Source organism: Monodon monoceros, unplaced genomic scaffold (assembly GCF_005190385.1).
Source record: "Monodon monoceros isolate NGI ecotype Baffin Bay Population unplaced genomic scaffold, NGI_Narwhal_1 Super_Scaffold_21, whole genome shotgun sequence".
Lineage (NCBI taxonomy): Eukaryota > Metazoa > Chordata > Mammalia > Artiodactyla > Monodontidae > Monodon > Monodon monoceros.
In genome coordinates, this window is record NW_021703778.1 from 70,277,218 (window position 1) to 70,289,403 (window position 12,186).

Consider the following 12,186-nt stretch of genomic DNA (forward strand, 5'->3'; position numbering starts at 1 on the left):
ACACACCCTGCTGCCAGCTCAGTGCAAAAAAAGTTAATCAGTTCTGAGCAAGTGTGTCAACCCATGGGTTGTTGAAATGGCCCTGCATCCTGAGGTGACTGTTTCTTTCTTTATCTTTAGGGAGAAAAAGAGAAACTGCTACTTTCTCACCTTAGTTCCTTCTTTTGTCCTGAAACTGACACTGGCATTTTAGGGGAACAGAGTCACAGCAGACCTTTGGCATTTAAAACTCCTGGGCTTCAGGAGCCCTCAGTTTGCCTAGTTGACTGGTCGTCTAAAGCAGAATGACCTACTCCAGCCAGTGAGGGATAAACAGTCCTGCAGCCCAGTTATTTCTCACTCATTTTGATTCAATTAAATTGACACATCTGAAATAGTATAGTGCCTTTAAACATACACTGGTAAATTAAGCTACCTGCAGGGTCCTCGATTCTTCAATAGCAACATAAATGCGTTTTAATGTTTGTTATAGAGGAAGCCCTTTGATAGCCTTGGAGGCAGGCGCCTGTCCATCGCGATCAAGCCTGCCTATTAGGCTCTATTGACTGAGACATCTGTGTCACCGCAAATAAAAGACTCTTATTGATTTTCTTAACTGCTGTTCACTTCCCGTCCATGTTTCGAAGGCTGAAATCTTAATTATCTCAGATGCTTATTCAGTGCTTTCACATGCTGACCTCTCCAATCCTCATTGGCATTTCATGAATCAGGTACTTGTAGTGGAGCATGTCAAGAAGACAAAGCTGGGTCCTCATGCTTGTCCTTTAATATCACCTGTAACTTTGTGGCCTAATAGATGTGCATGCCTTAAAACAAGGACTGTATGGTGGTACTTCTGGAAGCCTTACTTGTTTAGCCTGTAATCCCTTGAATACAGTTAGAAAAAGTGAGTTGATCTGGTTTTGACACCTGATCATCATCTGTAGTGTGTGAATTCTAGTCCTTAACTATTCAATATACGGCTAAGGAGAATCTGGTGTTGTATGTATATGCAACATATGTATGTATGTTGTATGTATAATCTTAATGGTCCCCATATTTCATATTTATCTAATAGTACTTTTAACTTTAAGCAGCCAAAGTTTTGTTTAGATTGAGGTCCACATACATGTTCCCCTAGTGCCCTGCATGTTTTCGGAAACATGAAACAAAACCTGGTTGCCCTTCTCTCTCCTTCTGGTCACTGCCAAGCCCATTATTGTCCTCTTGTTCTCCCTCTTCTCCCCACCGGAGGGAAGCATACATGGTTCTGCAGGTGTATTTCTTACATGTCTCCAGCACTTGGCGTTAACATGACTAAAAGCTGAAATATTGAGCCTACGATATTCGTGTATCTCCAACATGTTTGCATCCTAGTTACTAACTGTAATTTATGTGTGAGTTACTAGTGTTCTTCAGCTGGAAAATATATTTCAAAATTGACATAAATTAAGAAGCTTTAACTACATTTGTTCAACCCAGGCAATGGAAAATAACCTGTCATAGATTCCTCTTTCAAAAATGAAAAACAGTTATTTCCAGGGCAAAAAATAAACATTCTGAAATATTCCTAGTGTTCTGAACCTAGTACCATAAATATCTTAGTGGTCTTGGTTAGGAGATTCTCTTCGGTGGAAGACTGTCATGGCAATGATTTTTGACACTTAAAGATTGTTTATTGCTTTCCCTTGGGAATGTGATAATCCCACATTAAACAGTATGGCATTTCCTTTCTTTTAAGGATTAGCCATTGTTATGTTTACTTTTATTCACGAAAACGAACAGTACAAAACAAAGAACTCCCACCTTTGGAAGTCTTCAAAATACCTCCTCTTAATTCCTCAGTCCTTGGTGCTATCAGGTAACTAAAGAGTGAGTGAGATTGCATTGCAGTGAGGTAATGTGCACAGTGTGGCATCAATAAATTTGTGGGCTGAACACTGACACCACTTGAAATGGAAGATGTAAGTCACATTTAACGATACCTTAACACTTGAGCATAGTTTTTTATTTTAGTGGTTTATGCTCTCAAGCATTAATAATGATTTGCCTTTCCACTAGCCTCCACTTAGATTTAATAAGGAATTCATATTAATCATTAAAAGAAAGGGACATGATTCTTCAAGATAATCAAATATTGACAGGTTAGAAATAGCTTTCTGCCTGGGTTCATTGATATAGGTTATGTGATATAAATATTTATTTCTTTTCTGTCACTCAGAGTAAATGCCACCAATTGATTCAGCATTGATATAGTGTCAACAGTTCATAAGAAACATTTGACTGGCTTGTGTTTTCCGATTAGTCTCTGCTCTATAAAGTGGGATTTACTAAATCTCTCCAATTGTCTGCTCATAGAGTGTGACTGCTTTCTGAAACTATTATTGCTTCGATTTGTGAAGCAAAGGTCTGGTGATAGGACTAGTTTCTGTCAGACCTTTACATATAAAATAAGGATTAATTGAGCTTTTTTATTTTAATGATTTATAAGCAATAGGTACTGATTCTTCTTAACACAGGCAGACTATAAACAAAGAATATTTTCTTTGCTGATCTATAATTGAATTCCATTTCATTTTCCCCATTAATTTCGTTAACATCACATTAAACACTTTAAAAAGTTTAACATTTAGTCTTTGGAATGGAGATGTTCTTCTGTAATTGCTTTGTGAGAGAGGATTCCTTTTTTCCAGCTTAAAAAAAAAACAAATCATAAGGTATTTTTGGCAAGTTGTACTGAGAGCTATAAATCAGCACCGCTGATGTGTTTTCTGGGTGTGTTTTTCCCACTTCAGTTGTAGTGCAGTATCATCTGTTTAACGTTGGCCCTTGATTTTAAACTGATTAGAAATGGCCCAGTGGGTCAATTTAAGGGATTAAAAAAGTACAGCCACTCCAAGGATGTATGACTTTGACCTTTGCATCTCTGAAGTTGTCTTTCGTCTGTTTGTTTTTTATAATTTGTAGGAGAGGTTGACAGTATTTTTCTATTTCTGGTAAATCAAGTATAAATGTACTGTGAGGTCACAAAACTAGAAATAATTCTAATCCTGCTTCATGTTTGGCTGTTATTTTGAGAACTTCAGATGCCTTTAAAAAACTTTCTGTGTTTAGAAAAAAAAAAAAAGGAGGAAGAAAAATAGTATTCGACTGTAAAGTTAGCTTTAAAGAGTGTCCTATTACCAGTACATAAAACTCTTAGATTCTTATGGTTCGTCTCAGATCCCATACGAAGACCGAAACATAGATGAATGAGACTGTGTAAGTCCAAACTGCATGGCACCTCCCCTCCCTGCACAGACACAACCTTTCCGCCCCCTGGGGTGTCACGTCCACGTTCTTTCACAGCCCCCACCTCTCTTTCAGCAGCAGCAGCAGCAGAGCCCAGTGCCAATCATCTCTCCCAGGTCATTTGCCGTTGCGGCAGTTGACACGTCATTGTAACTCTCAGGGTTTTTTCTCCCTTCTCCCTCACATCTATTATTCTGCCTTTCATTTGCTTTTTTTTTTTTTAGTCAAAACAAGGAAACTGATTTATATTTTAAAATTATTTGGTATCTTTATTGAATAAAAACTTTCTTTTACCTCTTTTTTATCTAAAGAGCTATGTGATTTCTCTTCTTAAAAGCAAATATCGTAGTTGATGAAATCGCTTTTAACTTTTGAGTGCCCTTCGTTTGATTATTTTCCTTCCTATGGACCAGGCACCATTGATGGAGAGGATGTCCCTCTGTACTTACACATGAGATCAACTGCTAAGATAGAGCATTGAGCAGAGTAACATGAAAGACTGAGTTCTCACCTTGGCTAGTTGCTATTTACTAGTTATATGACCCAAAGGAATTGGGTTATATGTTTAAAATGTTGTAAAAGTGTGTGATTTTTATGATACTTGATCTCAACTGTAATATTTAAATGTTGTACTTTGTAGGCTTATAAATCCCGCTTTTGTATCATAATGAGTACAGTTCCTATGCTTCATTTTGAAAAGTTGAATTAATATGCTCTCTAAACTAAAAAGGCAGAAACGTTATTAGCTACTTGTTGATCCCTTTAATGATTTTTTTATATTTAAGATCAAATAAAGTAATCCATTTTGATTAGATATACAAAATTCTCAAAATTCGTTTGTGATCAGTTTATAAGCTTGACTCTAATAGTTTTCCTTTTTAAAACTTTTTTAACGTGAATAATATTTGAATACTCTATAAAAATTGGAAGATTCAAAAGAAAAAAAGATCTGAGATATATATATATATGTTTTTGCGGTACGCAGGCCTCTCACTGTTGTGGCCTCTCCCGTTGCGGAGCACAGGCTCCGGACGCGCAGGCTCAGAGGCCATGGCTCACGGGCCCAGCCGTTCCGCGGCATGTGGGATCTTCCCGGACCGGGGCACGAACCCGTGTCCCCTGCATTGGCAGGCGGACTCTCAACCACTGCGCCACCAGGGAAGCCCCTGATATTTTTAAATAGAATAATCTATCAATCAATTTATAGGCCAGGCAAATGTCTATATAAAACTTTAAAAGTGTCGAAACAATTTTTTATGGATACTGTCTTTTTGAGTGACGTGGTTCTAGAACTTATTTTTTAAAACCATTTTTATCTTTATGAGACTCTTAAAATCTTTCTCATTATCTGAGGGATTCCAAATTTCCACCCTTGAATTTGCCTAAACATTGTGTTAGCGTGCGCATGCATGTGTGTGCACACACACACCCCCATGCCCCATTCAGCGCCCACAACATCATCCCCCATCTCTCTGCAGCGTTCAGCTTATCCCCTGCCTCTTTTTTTTTTTTTTTTACATCTACCACTCCTGGTTAGGTTGGAGTGCTGGATGGGTGGCTGCTCCACTTCTCTTTTCAACCTAGTGGGTATTAAAGTTTAAAAAGACTATGGTGTTGGGATTATAGTGGTTGAAGCTGCTCAGAGACCTGCCCCTTTGCATTTACTGCCTCCAACAAAATACCACAAAATCAAGCCCCCTCCGAAGTCCTAGGTCTCTCACAGTATATCACTGGAATGTATAATATCAATGAGTCTTATGTTTATATTTTTCTAAGAGGAAACTACTGGTCCTTTTACCTGGAGTGGTGGAGGTGGAGGGAATGTAATCACAGGTTGTGACCTCTCCAGAGCCTGGATCCTATAGCTACATCCTGCTTACCCTTAAATTTCAGTGCCACCAATTCAGAATTTGTAGACGTTGAGTGAGTAAAATTTCTCCTAGAAATTTACTTCAGGCTGTGATGAGGGTGTAGCTTGTTAAGCAAGTTAATAGTACAAATTAGGTTGTTAGAGTCATGTTTGGACTACCTTGAGGAATGTTTTCAAGGAATTAGCCTATTTGTAGCTGCCAATAGATACTGCTATTTACATATGTATCTCTTATACCCTTTGATCAAATCAAACCCAGTAGCAACTCTGCTAGTTTATTTAGTATCTCAACTTGATGTGCTACTTTTCTTCATGCTGTTTTAAAATTTGTTTTTTGGTCCAGAATAATGAGATTTTCTTTCTTCATGCCACAGAATTTCCCTCAAATAGGAAAATTGTTGCCAATTTTTCTGACTTGTCTGTCATCTTGCCTCTGACCCTAAATATAGTAACTAGCTAATTGCAAATTAAGTCAGTCAGGTTTTACTACAATTAAATGGGGTGCTGAATTGGCCTTTATACATTAATCTGTCAATATTCTTTTAGGGTTTGGCAGAATGGCTTGGAAAGGAAGCTGTTTCTGTGATCTGCACTATGTTCCTAATTATCACAGCTCTCTGAAGCTTCAGCCTCAGAAATGTATAGACAAAAATATTTCCCTTGATAAATGGAACCTTGCTTTATTCCATTGGTGGAAGTTCAGAGTAGAGCAAAATATTTAAAGCTTTACTATAATGGTCTGAAAGCAAACTATTTTTTTCCAGGTGATATTGAATTAAAAACTCCATCCATTTCCTGCCCATGCAAGGCAGTGCAATTCCCTGGAAATTGATTTTTTTCAGGGCTTACTATGGCTTTTCCCGAGCTTTAGCTATATGGAGAATAACACCTTTATTGAATCCATTTAGTGAATAAAGTTAGCAGTTAATTTTTGAGCAACTGGACCAGTGTGTAGAAAATTACTGAATGCCTCAAATAGAATCTGACTAGTCTTAAAGTCATTTGATAAATAATTATTTAGGGAGTTCTTTCAAACTCTAAAACGTTATTTTTGGGGTACTAAAATAGTTCACTTCTATTCACGATTCAAATGAGAGTAGTATTTGTGGTATAATAGTTTTACAGAACCTGTGAAAATGCACATACTCTTTTATATAATAAATTACAAAAATGACTTTATATGAATCACATGCCTATGTATTTTCCTTTTATGCATTATAATATTTGACTATATGTGCATTTTAAAGTGCATTGATTTAGCACTTTTCCATGAGCATAAGATTTCTACCCAGCTACTGCTGTGTACTAATTTATCATTTTCAAAAAAAGGCTATATTGGGCTTCCCTGGTGGCGCAGTGGTTGAGAGTCTGCCTGCCGATGCAGGGGACACGGGTTCGTGCCCCGGTCCGGGAAGATCCCACATGCCGTGGAGCAGCTGGGCCCGTGAGCCGTGGCCGCTGGGCCTGCATGTCCGGAGCCTGTGCTCCGCAACGGGAGAGGCCACAACAGGGAGAGGCCTGTGTACCGCAAAAAAAAAAAAAAAAAGTAAAAAAGGCTATATCTACTCTAGGAAAATCGTTAACATTATTCAGTTAGTTTGTTTAATGTTAATTAGGGTCACTTGAGGAGTTTTCAGGGGCTGATTTATTTACAAATTGTGCATTGGATTACTAGAAGTGTGTGTGTGTGTGTGCGTGTGTGTGTGTGTGTGTGTGTGTGTGTGTTTTCTTGCCAAGTTTGACTTTGGTTATGTGCAGTGCTGTTTGGCAGTGGTTATGCAGTGCTGGAGACTGTGTTCTTATCAGTATCTCTGACCTGACCCTTTTGAGCTATGTTATATCATTCCATTTTGACACCTTTTATCAAACTTTAATGAAATGACCCAGGCAAACAAATTGTCATTAAACTTTCCATCACTTTGTCCCTTGGTATCGTCTTTTATAAATTGGACAGCAAATGTTGTATTGATCTTCTCGTTCTTGCAGCTGAACTTGAAATGACCCAGCCTGCTTGTTGTTTATGGCCCAGAGTTGCTTTTCCTTGACATTTCCATCCACAGCATGACACCCTTTTTGTTTTCCTTTCTTTCTTGTGGAGATGAATGAACAAGACATACGGTATCGAGACACTCTTGGTCATGGCAACGGAGGCACAGTCTACAAGTGAGTAGTCAACTTTGTTTAAACTTTCTATCCACTTTTGCCAAATGTGGGTATCCAAGTTCTCCATGGCAAAGATTTTTAAATGACCACCAGTGCTTAGATTTTATTTCCACATTTGACTCCAAAATTCTGCAAGGAATCTATTTTCTCAGGAATTGCTTGGAAAAGTGCATTTATATTGCCTTTTTAATATTTCTGAGTCTGCATCTCTCCTGGGTGAGCATTTAATAGTCCACCATTAGCAAGTGTACCTTTAACCGGCCTGAAGTTTAATGTATTTTTTTCCTTCGCTCTTTAACACCGTTATTTTTATTTTTTTTAACTTGCTAGCACCCTATGCTAGTCCCCTGTCTGTGTACGTACAGCTATGCTCAGTGGAAGACAAACCTTATAAATACCATTGCTTTGCCCTGTGTCAACACTCAGTTATTAAAAAGCCTTCTTCCTGTTGTGTTTCCTTCTCTCCTCACCCTACTCCCTGAGAGAATTTCTACACATTGATGAATATGTTAAGTTATAAAATTCTCCCAAATTCCAATTGCAGTGATCTTACCCTAAAGAAGTGTTCATTTTCATATTAAAAAATGCTAACTGTAAAAAATAGTTCTCTCAACAGGGAAGTCTTTCTCGTGCAGTAGTGCAAAGTTTAAACTACATAATGTAATGTCTGGTACTTAATAGTCTGCAGTGGTGTATGAAAAATATTCCACTAGGAATTAAAAAATCCATACTCTGCAAGAAAGCCCTGAGGGAGTAATAAAGCTTTCCTCCAGAGAGCTGTTTTCCATGTATACACTAACCCTGCACCACATTATGATTGTGTTTTTACCTTCAATGTTTTACTATTGATATTAATACATATTTTCACAGTTGTAAATTATTTAATTTATGTTTAACTGGTTACTCATTTTCTTAGAATTTTAAGTTCTTACTAATGACGTGAATACAGATAAAAATTGCCCTGTTGCAAAATCGCCCTGTTGCCCATGAATGCGAAAGATCACATCCTAAAATTCCAGAACATCCTCCACACAGATACAGTGTTGGCATAGAATCAGATTTCTCAGGGTTAGAAGCTCCTTCAAAGTTATCTGATCCAGTCCCCCACCCAGGGCTTCAGTCCTCTCTGTAGATAGAGCCAGGATGTGAGTCCTTTCTCCTAAGGTCCTTTAACATAGTCCTTTAAGAATGTATGCTTACATATTTGGATTGTTTTTTCCTATAGATAACTGACTATGGTGAATAGTTGGTCTGAAAGTTAAGTGCTTCCACTATGATAATTCAGAGAATTAAATAATAACACATTTCTTTCACAATCCTTGGGTCTTGCCCTTAAAATGTGTGATGCCTCATGTGTCTAAAAAGTTTGTTGTCCTTCCGTGAATCATACTAGCATTCCTTCCCATGCAGTCCCCCAGTACTGCATAAATAGCATCTCTTCGTCCTAGTCTTCTCTTCCTCACTCTTATCTGACTTGACTTTTTACCCTGTCCTGAAGGTTCTTAAGTTCAGGTACCTTTAGAAATAAGAAGGAACATGTACACTCCAATTTACTTCACTTGAGTTCCCTGGAGGGAGTGGTTTTCAAAGTCTCAACCTTTCTTTTTCTTAATGCTTTTATGCTGGTGTTCAGGTGTAATAAAACAGAAAAGATGTCTAGCAACTCTTTTGACTCCTTTTGTTGGTCGAATAGAATCCAAAAACATTTCTTTAGACTCCTCACCTACTTATTTTTGTTGTTTCACCAAATGTTTGATTCTCAAGCATGTTTTTATTTTTTAATTGAAGACCTATTGTGAATTTACTATCCTAGTTTATTCTAGAAGGGAGAAAGCGTAAGACCACCAAACCCCAGCAGGTAATTTTTATTAGAAATAATATCCTAGATATTAAAATTTTAACCTTTTATCTTAAAACAGGTTCATAAAAAAAGGGGAGAGGGGATACAGGGAAGTGGAAATAATATGCCCATCCAGCAGGAAAAATTACAACATAAAATTATGTTAGTGTTGTTTTTCTTTAACTGTTATTCTTGATTGTGGTAGAAACATATAACATAAAAATTACAGTCGCAACCATTTTTAAGTCTACAGTTCAGTGGCATTAAGTACATTCACACTGTCGTGTAACCATCACCACCGTCCATCTGCAGGACTCTTTTTGGCTTGCAGATCTGAAACCCTGTACCCATTCAACAATAACTCCCCATTCGCCTGGGTTATGTTGTTTTTAGCTAAGAAGCATGGCTAGACATTTTCTTTTTATTAGGGCCACAGTATCCAAGGGGACGTCCTTAAGCATGAGTTCTTCAGTTTGCTAGGATGTTGTGGTGACATTAGCGACTTATCCTGGGTTCATTTAGTTAGCTACCATTGCTAATGCTCAGTATGTATTGTAAGATTTAGTATGGTGTTTTTTTGGGGTGTTTTTTTGGGGTTTTTTTTTGCGGTACGCGGGCCTCTCACTGTTGTGGCCTCTCCCGCTGTGGAGCACAGGCTCCGGGCGCGCAGGCTCAGCGGCCATGGCTCACGGGCCCAGCCACTCCGCGGCATGTGGGATCCTCCTGGACCGGGTCACGAACCCGTGTCCCCTGCATCGGCAGGCGGACTCTCAACCACTGCGCCACCAGGGAAGCCCTTAGTATGTTTTTGACAGTGGTTGTTTACAGAGGGTTAGTGGCAGTATCATGATCATTTTAGTACTTTATTTTATGTAATAGATTTCTTGTAAAAAAGAAGACATTTCACTTATTGCCTAGGTGATTCTTAAGGGGAGAGCCATGAAGATATCCCATTGAATAACCACTTATCATTGATCATTGGTCTTCATTTCTGTCTGGGTTTCAGTTTGTGTTGTTCTTATATCCCTGGCTTTTAGTGCAGCACAAAGAAATTGTATAATCATCAGGAAATGAAAAGCCACTTTACTGAAGTCTCTATAAAACTAAGTGTTTGGTGTGTTATGATTGACTTTCTCCTATATTAAGTTTACCTTAATGGTGTTGACTATAAAAACTGTGATTTTTCAAACAAAAATGATTACATTACAGTTTATGCTACATAAACTAGATGAAGAAAATATTGGAAAATCCACTCATTGGTAGCAAAACTGCCTAATGGGCCTATTTAATTTTTTTCTTATAAAGAATAATAAATGTAAAGCAAAAGTTTAATATTTCAGTCTTATTTGCTCCACTTGATGGGATGTTGTGAGTTTCAAGGGATATGATATTGTGTAACTGCAATACATAGTATTTAATAGTTGATCACATTTTCATCCTTTAAGTCTAGATGTTCTCCTCAGTTATACAATATGAATTTCTGGGCCCAGATATTTAAACCAAACGTGGATTCTGTGTGTAGTCCCCTGCTGCGCTACTATTATGATATTGATCTAGGCAGGTAATTTTAAATTGTGGTATCTGTTGGATTACTAGTTTGGATGAAATAGATCATAAAGGAAATACCCTAGACTAAAGTATAACCCAAACCTAGGAAGAAGAATAATTTAAGAAAAGGAAATGAACGCACTTTAATTATTGCTCCATTTCCCAGAGTGCTACAAGTTTCTCCACAAAAATAAACCAGGAAGCACACATGTTCTATTCCCTTCTGGTAGATTCACAATAAATTTCGAAAACTTCGGGGAAGTAGAGAACAGTATGTGTTGCGGTTAAATGTGGAGGCTCTGGGTTTGAACCCTGCACCTGCCACTAACTAGCTTGTGTGACCTTGGGAAAGTTACGTAACGTCCTCTACCTCAGTTTCCCCATGTGTAAAATGGAGATAATAATACCTATAATACCTATCTTATAAAGTTACTGTGAAGTTAAATGAGATGTTTCATAGAAAAGACTTAGCACTGTAACTGACACTTACTAGATGTTAGCTACTGTTCGTGATAGTACCAGTGATAGACAAATCGTTAATCCCTGGGCTTCCTGTGCTTACTTGGCCATGGGATTCTTTTTTTGAGAAATATCTCACAGAATTAAAGTTGTGTTGAATTAACTTTGAGAAGTTCTACATTATGTTATGATACATCATACACTTCTTTGTTTCCTTTTATTCTCTAGTTGCCTCATGAATATGATTTATTATTATATCTTATATATTAACTTAAATAGAATGATTCTTTTCAGAGTTTCAAGATATATTCTCTTTTATCATAGTTAATTTCAAATTGCTATAGGACAGCTGGTATAATGGTAAGCACATTTTTCCACTGGAAAAAGCTAGAGCTCACATACATGTGGCAAAGCCAGCACTCTACACAGCATCTCGTCCTTTCACTCTGTTTATCCCCAAGGCAGTGTTGTTTCTCAAGGTCAGGCAGAGTCCATTGTGTTTCCTTGTATTTTCTAGTGTACCCAGCACTGTCCTAAGGATAGAATAGATGCTTTATATGTGTTGGCTGGAATGAGAATGAGGCAAGTGTAGGTTTTTTCCAAGCAGGTTTTAGTAGAGCTCTTTAATTGGATCCTCCCCATACCTGGCTAGTTTTAGAGGCTGCATAATTTTGAGACTGTGTAATTGTTTTAGAACATTCACCGAGAAGAGTAGGGATTTCTAAACTAAGGGCATATGTTTGAATGATTAATTTTCTTTCAGATGTTAAAACTGAGTATTTGGTATCCATTAACATTCTAGTTACTGTCTGTTTTTCTTGGATAGTATGTCATGTAGAAATGAAAGTAATTAATAGGCCCAGTTACTTTGGAAACATTTTGTGATAATGAAGGCCAGTCACTCAGGTCCTTTGCTCCTTCAGTGCGTTGTTTGATGGAGTCACATAAGCTTTGGGTCCAGAAATGAAGTAGTATCTAACTCTTAGGATTTAGGTCTTGCTAAGTCAGTTAGCCAGCAAGCACTTAAGGATCATCT

At 37.7% G+C, this 12,186-nt stretch overlaps 1 protein-coding gene across 5 annotated transcripts in view; it reads left to right on the forward strand.

Moving 5' to 3' along the window:
• Window positions 1-12,186, forward strand: part of MAP2K5 (mitogen-activated protein kinase kinase 5) — a 278,521-nt gene that overhangs the window by 48,504 nt on the left and 217,831 nt on the right. For all 5 annotated transcript variants that reach the window (XM_029238396.1, XM_029238395.1, XM_029238397.1 and 2 more), the window contains one exon: window positions 7,239-7,303. In XM_029238396.1, the coding sequence (XP_029094229.1) occupies window positions 7,239-7,303 (65 nt within the window). The remainder of the gene's footprint in view (window positions 1-7,238; window positions 7,304-12,186) is intronic.